Genomic DNA, 12,906 nt, shown 5'->3' with positions numbered 1-12,906 from the left:
TTTGGGTGTTAGAGTACCATTCCTCCTGCCTGCGCTTCCCTGAGGTCTGGGAGTCTGTAGCAGCACTGTCGACATGTGAATATTGTGACCTGGTTCTATATCAAGGAAAGAAAGCAGAATATTTTGGAGAATGTTTTTCTTTTCCTTTTTTTTTTTTTTTGGCCTTGCAACGTGGCTTGTGGGATCTTAGTTCCCAGAACAGGGTTTGAACTCCAACCCTGGCCCCAGCAGTAAAAGCACTGAATCCTAACCACTAGACCTCCAAGGAGTTCCCTAGGAGAATTTTCACATTTCAAATTAAATGTCTTTTTTCATATATATATATAGAAAATGATTATGTGGGGCATTCCCAGGAGGTCCAGTGGTTAGGACTCTGAACTTTCACTGCCAACAGCCTGAATTCAGTACCTGCTTGGGGAACTAAGATCCCACAAGCCATGCAGAGAAGCCAAAAAAATGAAAAAAGAATGATTATGTGGTTGAGTGTTTTGCTTTTAAGTTTTGTTTTGCTGTCACTGCATGGATTTGGCTGCAGAGACTGTGACCAGATGGGCTCAGAACTCTAGATTTCTTCCACTTGGGCCCTGTTTTATACCGGTCACCGCCGTGCTGTTTGAGGTTCTTGTTAGCGCATTTGCTCTCTTCCTGAGGCACAGCTCTGGTCATATGACTTCCCTGAATGAAAGCCTGCAGTGGCCCCATCGCCTGATCAAGCATGTCCACATGAGGCCCTGTGTGGCCTCAGCAGCTCCAGTTCCCGCACACACAGCCTCCTCAGCCGAGTGAAGTCTGGGGCGAGAGCACCCAGTACCCCCGGCTTGGCCTGGAGCAGGTCTAGCTGCCCTGAGTTTGTTCCCAGCCCCAGTCAGGTGGGGGGTGGGGGAGAGAACCTTCCTCCTGGTGTGCTGAGGATCAGGGGCTCGGGACGCATTCTGTGCTTCCGTACCTCCTTCCCTTTCTTAGATTGCCTCTGCTCAGCAGACAGGCTTACACCACCTCCATCATGTTGTCGAACCCCCCCGGGCTCTTCATAGCTCTCCTCAGACACTGCTCCCCACCCCTGCCCTTCCTTGCCCCTCTCTCACAGTCCTCCCACGAGGCGGGCTTTGCCTCTGTGACTAGCAAACTACCCGCGCCTCACCTGTGCTGCGGCTGTGTCCCTGTAGTTTAGTCTCTCCTCCCCTGACCCCAGCTCTGAGTGCTTTTGCTTTTTTTTACAGCCTATGTCATTTTTAACAGCACTTTATACTTAGGAAGCTTTCAAACAGTTTTGGTAGATGTGAACCAAACTGCGTATTCTGCTAGCAGGTGGATGACTGGGAGAGCTACATACATAGTAAAACCCGTGACCCACCCTTAGCGCTGATGAATTTGCCAAAGGATTGAGTGTATTAGCATACATACACTGGGAGGTTTTAATGATCGAGAGTATTAGGTATTCACCATCCTAACTGAGACCTCCAGAAACACACAGGAGAACGTAAGTAGCGGTTCCTGGTGGTAATTAAATTCTGCAGAGCAGACCTGGTAGGTACCTGTTGGAGTTCCTCAGAGAGCCGTGCCTGGGATTGTAGCCTGCACTTTGTGAGTCTGTACGGTTTGCATTTAGACCAGTCATTTTAGTGCTCAGCAGCAAATAAGTCTCAACATGTCACTTTCCTGTTTCAATAGTAAGAATTATTTTTATCTGTGATGTATTAGAAGTTTAAATGAACAGAATAGAAGGAAAGATGCTAAGGTTTTTGTAGGGGTCTGAGAGAATGGCCCACCTGCCACCTAGCTCTGTTTAGTAACTGCAGCCATTTACAGGGAACGGGATTTTAAACTCTGTTGTCACTGATTGTCCTGAGTTACAGTGACAGTGGAGGTTATGATAAATTGAATTTTTAAAAACCGGTAGGAAAAGCAGCCGGGTGGGGCAGAACTGGAGGCTGGCCTGCTAACGCCACCTCCCCGAGCTGGGCCTGTGAAGGGCCACCTGCAGCCAGCCCGGATGACAAGGGCTGGGCTCTTGGAGATGTGCTCAGATTGCTCTCTACCTTGCCTGACTCCCAAGGATTCCATTTAACAAATTATTTTCTTAATTTTCACCAGATGACTGGTTAAGATTTTTCAGTCAGGTAGATTTTTGTGTGTCTTGGCTTATGATGGGGTGGGAGAATGGATAGATGAATGCTTCTTAGAGAAGGAACTGATTACCAGCGGTGAGCCTCTGCAGGAGCGACCCAGGAGTCGTTTATCATGCTGCATTGAGCTAGCTAGAGTGGAGAAGGTGGGGTTTCCCGTGCCATTAAGAATAAACCTGCCACTGTGCATTTCAGTCGCAACGTGTCTGCTGAGCAAAAGGAGGAAAACAAAGAAGCAAAACCTCGTTCCCTGCGCTTCACCTGGAGCATGAAAACCACTAGTTCCATGGATCCCAATGACATGATGCGGGAAATCCGCAAAGTGCTGGACGCCAATAACTGCGACTATGAGCAGAGAGAGCGCTTCTTACTCTTCTGTGTCCACGGCGATGGGCATGCAGAGAACCTCGTGCAGTGGGAGATGGAGGTGTGCAAGCTGCCAAGACTGTCTCTGAACGGGGTCCGGTTTAAGCGGATATCAGGGACGTCCATAGCTTTCAAAAATATTGCTTCCAAAATTGCCAATGAGCTAAAGCTGTAACCCAGTAATTATGGTGTAAATTAAGTAGCAGTTTAAAGTGTTTTCCTGAACACTGATGGAAATGTATAGAATAATATTTAGGCAATAACGTCTGCATCTTCTAAATCATGATATTAAAGTATAAGGACGAGCGCACGCCTGGGAGCGAAAGCTGGCCTTTTTTCTACGAATGCACTACATTAAAGACGTGTGACACGTGTGCCCTCTGTTTTCTTTCCATTGCCCTGAAGTCAGCGTGTGACACCCATCTCCACGGGCCTCCTGTCTGTGCGGGTGTGAGAGTGGATGGTGTGCGTGTGTGTAGTGCTGCAGAAGCATCTCCTTACACTGGCAGTCAGAGTTTTTACGAGTACCTCTGTGGGAGATTATTTGGTGCTAAAACATTAAAATTGCCAAGGAGGAAAATATTGAATTACTACTAAGAATTAACTTTAAGACTAGTTGATAATTAATACAGGTTTACAGTTCACGCCTGTGGTTTTGTGTTTGATGTTTCGTGTTTTTTTTTTTTTTTTTTAGTGCAAAAGGTTTAAATTTATAGTTGTGAACATTGCTTGTGTGTTTTTCTAAGTAGATTCACAAGATAATTAAAAGTTCACTTTTTCTCAGTAAAATCTTGCTTTGTCTCCTGATGCTGTATTTAAGATTCAGATTAAGGCAGTGACTAAAAGTATGTGTTTTTGCCTCCACCGCCACCTTGAACAAAAGCAAATGGAAAGCGTGTGAAGGCTAGGCCACTTTTTCCTTATTGTGGATCCTAATATTTTTTCATTTCTAGCATCTTCTTTCCCCAAAGGCGCTGAAGGGAGAAGACAGCCCACATGGCAAACAGAGCTGGATGGAAGTAGGGCGTGGCTGTCTGCCTCACCCTTGGGAGTCTCGTGCGCCCCTGCGTGGAGAAACGCCAGGCTTTGGCTGTTCTGGGTTTGTTCTCCAAGAAGTATGTAACTTTCCTCTCTTGTTCATTGTGATTCAGGACATGAATTAGACCCCCAGCCTTTTCCCAGCTGCTGCATGATTATGCAGAGAGGGTACTGAGGTTATCGGTTAGTTTGGCGTCTCAGTCTCGTGGGAATGCTGTGACATTGATGACTGTGGGTTCTGGCCTTGTCTGTGGTGGTCCAGATATGACAGCCTGGACACGAGGTCATCAGTGCTTACCGTCTACACAGGCAGGGAGGTGGTGTAGGTGTTTGGGATGCATCCCTGACCTCTTAAAGTCTATGTCCTAATAGGGCAGCAGTCCGTAAACAGTAATTAAGTGTCTAGTACAGAACAAAGAGGTCAGTGGCACGAAAAAAAATCAGTGCAGGGTGAGGTATCCAGAGGTCCCGGGGTTTGAGTGGTGCCATGTTAAATGGGTGATGGGTGAGGCTGAGGTGCTTTAGCCGAGACGTGGCTGCAGGGGAGGCACCCAGTTCCGTGTCTGGCTGAGGCCAGAGTGCATCCTGTGTGCTGGAGCAGAGTGGTGGGGGGTCAGAATGCCCACCTGGGCCATGGAGACCATGCCAGTGTGTCTACTCTGAGATGGGAGATGGGGAGTGGGATTTCGAATGGAAGAAGAGTGGCCTCAGGCTTTCAAATGCTTGATCTGGTAGCTGTGTTGCAGATTCATTGCTGGAAGCAAGGAGAGGCCAGAAAAGCCATTTGCAGGCTGCTGGCAGTAATGAGGTAAGAGGTGATGCTGTCCTGGTGAGACAGTGGTTGGATTCTGGGTATGTTTTGAAATAAGAGTCCATTTGCTCCTGGATTGGAAGTGGGTGAAAAAGAGCCACAATGGTTGTCCCTTTTTTTTTTTTGGCCAGAGCAGCAGAAAGTACAGGGTTGCTGTCCATGAAACATGGCTAGTTGTGGCAAAGTTTAGGGGTGAGAGAGCAGGTGTAGACACAGTTTGAGGTACCTTTAGGTATAGGTGGTTCCTGGGTGAAGACCCCAGGAGCCCTCAGCGAGTAGGAGCAGCAGAGGAGAGGACCAGCGCCGAGCCCTGAGACGGTGCTGCGGGAGGCCAGGAGAACAAGGGGGCCTGGCGGTAGAACCCTGTGGTGGGGAGAGGCCAGACCAGCAGGCCTGAGTCAGGGGTCAGCGAAGGGTGGCGGGGTGAATGCCCTGCGACCTCACAGCAGAGCAGGTCCTTTTCACCCTCCTGGAACTTCATGCTCTAAAGAGTTAAGTTTTTCTGATTGCTCATCTGTCGTAAGCTGTCTATGTATTTTAGTATGTTACTGACCCAATGAGAAATGGTGTCTTTAGCACCACTGTTCACCTACAGAAGTCGTCTGAACTGGTCATATTTAAAGGGCTTCAACAATACAGGTTTGATTTTAGTGGCAGTAGAGATGTTCTTACCTTTGCTGCTGCTGCTGCTAAGTCGCTTCAGTCGTGTCCGACTCTCTGCGACCCCATAGACGGAAGCCCACCAGGCTCTCCTGTCCCTGGGGTCTTACCTTTACCAAGGTTAAAATGTGAAATCTCATCCATCACTAAAGGACCCATGTCCTCCCTTGAGATATTATACCCTCGGGATAGAGCCTTTTTATTCTCATACAGTGAATTTTGAAAGAGAATATTCTAGAGTACTTCAGTCACTTGAGACAAAGCCATGTTTTTTTAAATCCCCAGAAGTGAGGTAAGATACCTGGCGGGGCCATGCTGCTGTTTTTATTTACCCGACACCCAGAATGTTTTCTTATTCCTGAAAATAAGGCTTAGCTCCTAGTTAGGTTGACTTCCCACTCATCTAGATCAGGCACATCGGGGGAACCAAGACAACATTCTTCAATGATGGGCCTTGTCCTTTCATTTCCAAAAGTGAAGACCCGTGCAGAAAACTGTTAAGAAACATGAATGAAACTTTCAGAAGAACAGCTGTGAGTGCTTTCACAGCATATGTTTCTCCAGAAACCTAGAGAAGGTGATGTTTAAAAGAAAAATTTCCCTCTGTGCAGTATGAACAGGTTACTGTTGCCATGGAAACCGTCCCTAGAACACCCTCTCCCAGCAGTTCTTGCTCAGTGAGTGATGCTTGGTGACCGTGGGATCCATGGAGCTTGTGTGGCTCTGTGAGCAGCACCGGGGATGCTGGGGGGCACATCTGTGAGACACTGCCTCCTGGTCCAGCTCAGGCAAGGGGGGCAGCGGGCATAGGAAGGGCTTGGAGCGCAGGGTCCAGAACTTTGCTCTTGTGGGTTTTGTTGTTGGGGTGGGTTTTATTACTAATTAAACGTGAAATCCTTTAGACAGTTCATCAGCCCTTTAAGTGGAGAGGAAAGTGGTAGCTTTGAAGGGAGCAATGTGAAGAGCATGGCATGCCTTGTAGGCGTTCTGATGGTGCACAGGTGAGTCCAGGTGGGTCTGTCCCCCAGCGCAGAACCCGACTGTCCCTGCCAGTCCACGAGGAGGCCAGAGGCCTGCAGCTCTGTGAATTGGTCTTGGTTTGCCCCTTGAGAGAACAGAGCCCAGCCAGAGGTGACAGGAAACCAGGGCCTCGCTTGTGTCCCCAGAGGAGGGGGCTCACAGGGTGAGGGGGGCATGTGGGAAGTGGGTTTTGCTGGGAGAGTCTGAGACTTCTCTTCAGTTTGGGCCCGACTCTCAAGACGCTGAGAGTACAGGAGTGGCCTTAGGGCCCAGGTCAGATAGTAGACGGGGCATTTTGAGGAAGCCTCTGTGAATGTTCTCTGCCGGGAAGGGGGCTGCTGCCCTCTGTGGGGCCTCTGCCTGCTCCTTGCCACAGTGGAGTCAGTGCCGCCAGGGGGGCCAGGGCAGAGCAGGTAGGGACTGGAGCCCCTCCCCGTGGTCCTCAGATCCCTGTTCAAATGTGGGTCAGGCAGCATGCCCTCGCGGTGTATGCCCTGGACCTCGGCAGCCTGTTTCCAGATTCCAGCTTCTTAACCTTAACTTTTCTCCCCAGAAAGCCGGCATGTTTAAGGTGTCTCACGCTGGATGCTGGCCGGGTCCCCCAGACAGCATGTGCAGAGCAGGGCTCCTGGCAGCCACCTGGAGGTCAGCAGCTCCCCAGGCGCAGGCCCTATTAGGCGGGAACACAGGCTAGTTCTCGTCTCTCCCCTCCCAGCTTGCCCAGAGGGCAGAAGTACCTGAACAGCACGCTCTGGCGCTCAGGAGGGGACCCTGACCTGCCTGCAGAGACTCCATGAAGACATTCCCCTCGTGTCTGTAGGGTTCTGGGCTCAGAGCCCGCTGTGAGGAAAGTTGACAGGCCTGTGCCAGTGTGCCCAGAGGACAGGGAAAAGCGGTGGGCCAGGTGTGAGCACCAGGCAGAAAGCTGAGGGCGCCTCACCTCTTCTGAGTCTCCTCCGCCGATGCTGGCCTCTCCCGGGCCTGCCTGCCCCACTCAGCCCTCAGTGATCACTGAGCCCTGCTCCTGCCACCCTAACAGCCAACAGCATCTACAGATTTCTCTTGTCTCTTTGCTGTTACTAGACTGTAAGCCCCACGGAGCAAGGAGCTTGGTCTTTTTTTTTTCTTCCTTCCTGTAACCCAAGGACCTAGCAAGGTGCCTGGTACATAGTACAGAAGAGGTATTCATTGGCGACAGTGACAGAGCACAGGCCCGAGGGTCTGGAACACACGGAGCGGCTGTTTTGAGTCTACCCCTGAGCCGCCTCTCCCCCGTCGGCCCAGGCTGTATCAGGCTGCCACAGGCCGCAGCTTCAGGGAGCAGTGTTTGGTCCAGACAAGGCCCATCCTGCTGATCTCCAGCAACTCTCTGGGCCTTTCCTGTGTTGCCGATGAGGCCCGGCGGTGGGGTGAGAGTGGAGCCCATGGTCCCGCTTGGGCCGGTGCTCTTTGCTTTTCACCCACTTGCCTGTACTGATGCCCATGTGGTGTCATTCAGCCCAGACCATGCAGGTTCCTGCAGACGCCAAGGAGGAGGCCAGCTGGTGAGACATCAGCCATGAGATGCGAACCTTCGAGTTGAAACGCTTGGCTGAGCGCCTTATTCTGGGCCCGGCCGTGAAGAGCTGCATGGTCAGCATGGCGTTTGGGTTTCAGTCCCTTGAAATAGTAGTGACCTGAGGCTCGCCAGCGTGTGAGGTGTGTTCAATCAGGAGGTTAGTCAGGATTCACTTGGGTGTTAACAGTGGCCCCCACCATTACCTCTGTTTAGAGGTGGCCCCCACCGTTAACTCTGATTAGCAGTGGCCGCCACCAGTTACCTCTGACTGCTTAGTCACAAGCCAGAGCCTCCCGCAGAGCAGGGTCACCCTGGGGTGGAGGTTAGACCAGACCACACTTGCCGAGACGACCCAGTCTCAGGGTGACAGCAGGGGCCACTAGGGCCAGATTGGCAGGTCTGATGCCGTCAGCGCTGGTTTGGTTGCCTTGTTGATTTTTTTGTTGTGGTTTTTATGTGGCTGTCTGTGTGACGGAGCTGAGTGGTTACATGCTCTGAGGTTCTCCTGTCCTCCCCAGCTCCCTGAAATTCATTCCTGCGGTTTCTGACTGTGGTGATACACAGAGGCCTTCATGGGGCTGTCACCGAGGGAAGAGCTGACGGAGCGTCCCACCCGTGCCATGTCTTCTTCCTGCCCCCTCTCTTCCTGCCGTCTTAGAAAGGAAGCCTGCAGCTGCTCATCAGGAACGTCTCCCGCTCTGGGTGCCTCCGGTGCCCAGGTCTGCGGGGAGTTCCGGCAGCGGCGGCTGCTGCGTTTTCCTGACGTGTCGCAGCTTCCTGCACTGCCCTGGTGCCCTCCTCTCCTCGGCAGCTTTATGCTCAAGGCTTAAGTGTTTGAAGATCAAAATTGTGATCCTTCCCTGTGTGCCACCGCTCCAGGTGATGCCATCCTAGTGCTTTTCAGGTGCTTCAGGACAAGATGAGAAGAGTCTCTCGTTGTTTCTATGTTTGTGTGTTCACTTAGCGACACTCGTGCTGGGGGCTTCGAGGTGGGACAGCTGCTGTCAGAGGGCCCCGTGCTGAGCTCTGAGGATCCAAGAATAAGCTAACAGCCATGTTCTCTAGAAGGTTCCCTCGCAGGAAGAGGGACACAAGCACAGCCACGAAGCCTGGCATGGCCGGTGCTGTGTGAAGGGACGCTGGGCTCAGAGCTGAGTAGGAAGCCCAGTCCGGGTGGAGGAGGCAGGTGGAGACAAAGGAACGACTCGACGCCCCAGGTTGCCCAGTGGAAGGGAGGGAGTCATAGCCTGTGCCGAGGCAGGCACGGCGGACTCACTGTGTCCTCAAGTCATGGGGCGAGTGTTGGGGCAGCAGTGGGCTCAGCGCCACTCTGTTCCGTTGAGGGGACGGGTTCAACACTTCTTAGGGAGTGTTTTGTAACGCTTTGGGGCACAGTTCTATCTCCAGACCAAATCAGGCCCTGCTGCCCCCGGGCAGCCAAGTGCTAGGGACCAGACAGGAGGTATCCGATGTAGCCCGTGTAGTCCTCCCGCTCTTTCCAGAGCGAGGGCTGCACTGGTTACCTGTCCCCCTTGGGAGGGTGCTGCCAGCGGGCGGGGGAAGGTGTGAATACATTCCACGCAGGCGTGCTCTGCGTGGAAGGGAGCTGAGAAGTGGGAGCACATGCAGTCCTGCTCCTTCATGTCGGGTCAGGAGAACTTGGTAGAGGGAGGGACCCCTGGGAGGCATGTCCCAATTCCAGAGCTGCGGCCCACCCCACCCGTGCCAGACGCACCCCGTTCCCTGAAGGGCCGTGTGCTGGTCCCCTCTCTGTCGACCTTCAGCTTCCAGCGCCACTGGCACCTACTGCTTCCTGTCTTTGGTGTCCTCCCCTTCAGCCCAGCTGGCTTCTCTCTGCAGCCCCAATGCCCTGGGTCCTCTCCCCTCCTTCTCTGAGCTCTGGAGACAGCGTGGGCTTATCTCGTGGCTTAGCCTGTGAGTAGAGGGTGGGAGTCGTGTTATCCTGAAAGAGCATGCCGGACATCCTCTTGTCTTGACCTCGCTCAGGATGTAGGGTGTGTTTTGCTGGCTTGAGTTTTCAAGTCTCGCAGTATTAATGAATTGAACCAAAACACTGGAACAGGACTGGAGAGGCAGAGTTGTGTTAGCGTCTCGTTGATGCTGGAGAATAGAGGAAAGACGTCAGCACCTACATCCTCTCTAGTCTTGAGGAAGGAGGGGGAAGCAGGACCCTGGCCCCCGCTGCTCAAAGCATTTCCACTCTGAGACAGACACTGCACTGGTGCCGTGACTGTTGGTGTTGCATGCAAGTGGCCCCTGTCAAACAGTCAACATTTTCAAGTGTGGATGAGTATGGACCACCTTTATTATACTCTTTTGAAATTGTGATTCTATTTAAAGTGTTGGGCAGTTGATGGGTCAAAAGTATTGACAAAACTAGACTTTCTACTCCATTGGAAACTTGATAGTTTATTTCCTAAATGGTATATTTCTAAAATAACCAGGGCCTGTATTAACATAGACCACCTGTACCAGACATAGGAGCAGCCCAGTTTGAGTGGGGTGGGATGAGTGGGGAAAGACCTAAAGCCTGACGCCATCGCCAGCATAGGATAACAGGCACGGAGAAGGATGGCTGAGGGCTGAGGTCCTTTTTTTCTCTTTACTGAGAAAGCAGGTTTATTCAGGGACATTAAAAACCAGAGACATCATTTTGCAGCAATGGTCCCTATAGGCAAAGCTGTGGTTTTTCCAGTAGTCATATATGGATGTGAGAGCCGTCCATAAAGAAGGCTGAGCGCTGAAGAACTGATGCTTTCAAATTGTGGTGCTGGAGAAGACTCTTGAAAGTCCCTTGGACAGCAAGGAGATCAAATCAGTCAATCCTAAAGGAAACAAACCCTGTGTATCCATTGGAAGGACTGATGCTGAGGCTGAAACTCCAGTAATTTGGTCACCTGATGGGAAGATCTGACTCTTTGGAAAAGACCCAGGTGCTGGGAAAGACTGAAGGCAAGAGGAGAAGGGGGCAACAGGTTGAATGGTTGGATGGCATCACCGACTCAATGGACATGAGTTTGAGCCAACTCCAGGAGATGGTGAAGGAAAGGGAAGCCTGATGTGCTTCAGTCCATGAGGTTGCAGAGAACTGGGCTCAACTTAGTGTCTGAACACCACCACTGCGTTCCATAGACAGAGTGTGGGCCATCTCAGAAGGTGAGAGTGACCCCAAGGTGTGAGGATGTCTGTTTATGGGGTGGGCAATCTCATATCATAATGAGTAGGAGTGCTCCAGTTGTTTGGGGAAGGGGCAGGAATTTCTGGGTAATTGGGCCACTGCCCACTTTTTAACCTTTACTCTCTGCCTTGGAAGTAAGGTGCCTGTGGGTGTGTCACTTAACTTTCTGATATGTTACAGTGAGCTTATACTGAGGCTCAAGGTCTAGTGGAAGTCCACTTGTCCACCGTCTTGGACCTAGATGGTTCTGGTCAGTTTATGGCACGCTCTTGGGCTGTGTCGTTCTTTTAAAGGTTGTGCCCGGCCCCCTTCCTGACTAATTCACCCCTCAGATTTACTCCCACATTCTTACGGGAAGCAGAGGGACAACAGTCTGTCTGCTCTTACTGCTTCCAGGCTGAGTAGGGGCATCGACCCTGCCTGTCAGGGACTGAAATTCTCTGGATGCCTGGTCTAGGGGCCCTAGGGGCAGGACAGCTCCTTGTTTTGAGTAGGTGTGGCCTGCAGTCCTCGCACAGCTATTATCTTGATGTGGAATTGTTATAACTGCTTCCATAGCCTTCCTATTTTTGAAGATGAAGCATTTTTGTAACAGCATCAGGGTACAATAACTGCCTACAAAAGACTTAAAAGGCACAGTTAAACATCTGATTACAGTGTAATTGATAAGCTTAGTTACTGACACGACATACATGTCCAAATTTTAGAAAGTATGTAATTTTTAGAATTTCTGCATTAATAACATCCATACATTATATTTTTAAATTTAAGAATTTTTTATTGGGGTAGAATTGCCTTACAACGTTGTACAACCAAATGAGTTAGCTGTATGTATACATATATTCCCTCCTTCCCACCCCCAAACAGTATGTTTTTAGGTAGGATTATGACTCATGTGATAATGCTCTCCATGTAATTTAACATGCTAAATAATAATAGTAAAATATTTCTCTCTGAGATGCCTCAGGGTCCCTCTGAAGCATCCCAAAATTAGCTGAAAGTCAAAAGAACTTTTGATTAAAATTTGATACTTGAAAGGTTTGTCAGAAAGTTTCAAAATACTTGATCAAATAGGATTTCTCACTGCTGAAACCGTTTACCTCAGGTTGGGACCCATGTGGCTAGGACTCAAACCCACATGGCTGGTACTCAGACTCAGCCAAAACCCACAGTACCTGGTTTGAGGACCTAATGAAGCTCAGGTTCTTGATGTCTCATCACAGAGAATCCAGTGAGACAGAGATTGAGAGAGAAGCATACTCCGCACACACGAGTGTATTGCAGAGGGTGAGTGCAGCCTCAAAGTGTGGTGTCCTTAGTTTGTATCGGCTGGGTAATTTCATATGCTGATGAGTGGGAGGGTTATTCCAGGTATTTGGGGGAAGGGGCAGAGATTACCAGGATTTGGGCCACCGCCCACTCAGTTGAGTTCAGTTCAGTGGCTCAGTCATGTCTGACTCTGTGACCCCATGGACTGCAGCACACCAGGCCTCCCTGTCCATCACCAACTCCCAGAGCTTGCTCAAACTCATGTCCATTGAGTCGGTGATGCCATCCAACCATCTCATCCTCTGTCGTCCTCTTCTCTTCCTGCCCTCAATCGTTCCCAGCATCAGGGTCTTTTCCAATGAGTCAGTTCTTTCATCAGGTGGCCGAAATATTGGAGTTTCAGCTTCAACATCAGTCTTTCCAATGAATATTCTGGACTGATTTCCTTTAGGACGGACTGGTTTGATCTCCTTGCAGTCCAAGAGACTCTCAAGAGTCTTCTCCAACACCACAGTTCAAAACCATCAATTCTTCCGAATTAGCTTTCTTTACAGTCCAACTCTCACATCCATACATGATTACTGGAAAAAACAAAGCTTTGACTGGACGGACCTTTGTTGGCAAAGCAATGTTTCTGCTTTTTAGTATGCTGTCTAGGTTGGTCATGGCTTTTCTTCCAGGGAGCAAGAGTCTTCTAATTTCATGGCTGCAGTCACCATCTGTGGTGATTTTGGAGCCCAAGAAAATAAAGTCTGTTTCCATTGTTTCCCATCTATTTGCCATGAAGTGATTTGGAACCAGTCTGTTCCACATCTGGCTCTAACTGTTGCTTCTTGCCCTGCATACAGATTTCTCAGGA

General features: G+C 50.3%; 1 protein-coding gene across 6 annotated transcripts in view; it reads left to right on the top strand.

Moving 5' to 3' along the window:
* The window catches only part of MARK3 (microtubule affinity regulating kinase 3), a 102,184-nt gene extending 99,333 nt beyond the window's left edge, over positions 1-2,851 (top strand). For all 6 annotated transcript variants that reach the window (XM_088829831.1, XM_055418604.2, XM_055418602.2 and 3 more), the window contains one exon: positions 2,322-2,851. In XM_088829831.1, the coding sequence (XP_088685957.1) occupies positions 2,322-2,667 (346 nt within the window). In that variant the 3' untranslated portion in view covers positions 2,668-2,851. The remainder of the gene's footprint in view (positions 1-2,321) is intronic.
* The last annotated feature ends 10,055 nt before the right edge of the window (positions 2,852-12,906 follow it).

Source organism: Moschus berezovskii, chromosome 21 (genome assembly GCF_049115385.1).
Source record: "Moschus berezovskii isolate FMDL1 chromosome 21, NW_MosBer_1.0, whole genome shotgun sequence".
Taxonomy (NCBI): Eukaryota; Metazoa; Chordata; class Mammalia; order Artiodactyla; family Moschidae; genus Moschus; species Moschus berezovskii.
The sequence above is the reverse complement of the archived record's forward strand: the minus strand, read 5'-3'. Positions and strand labels throughout refer to the sequence as shown.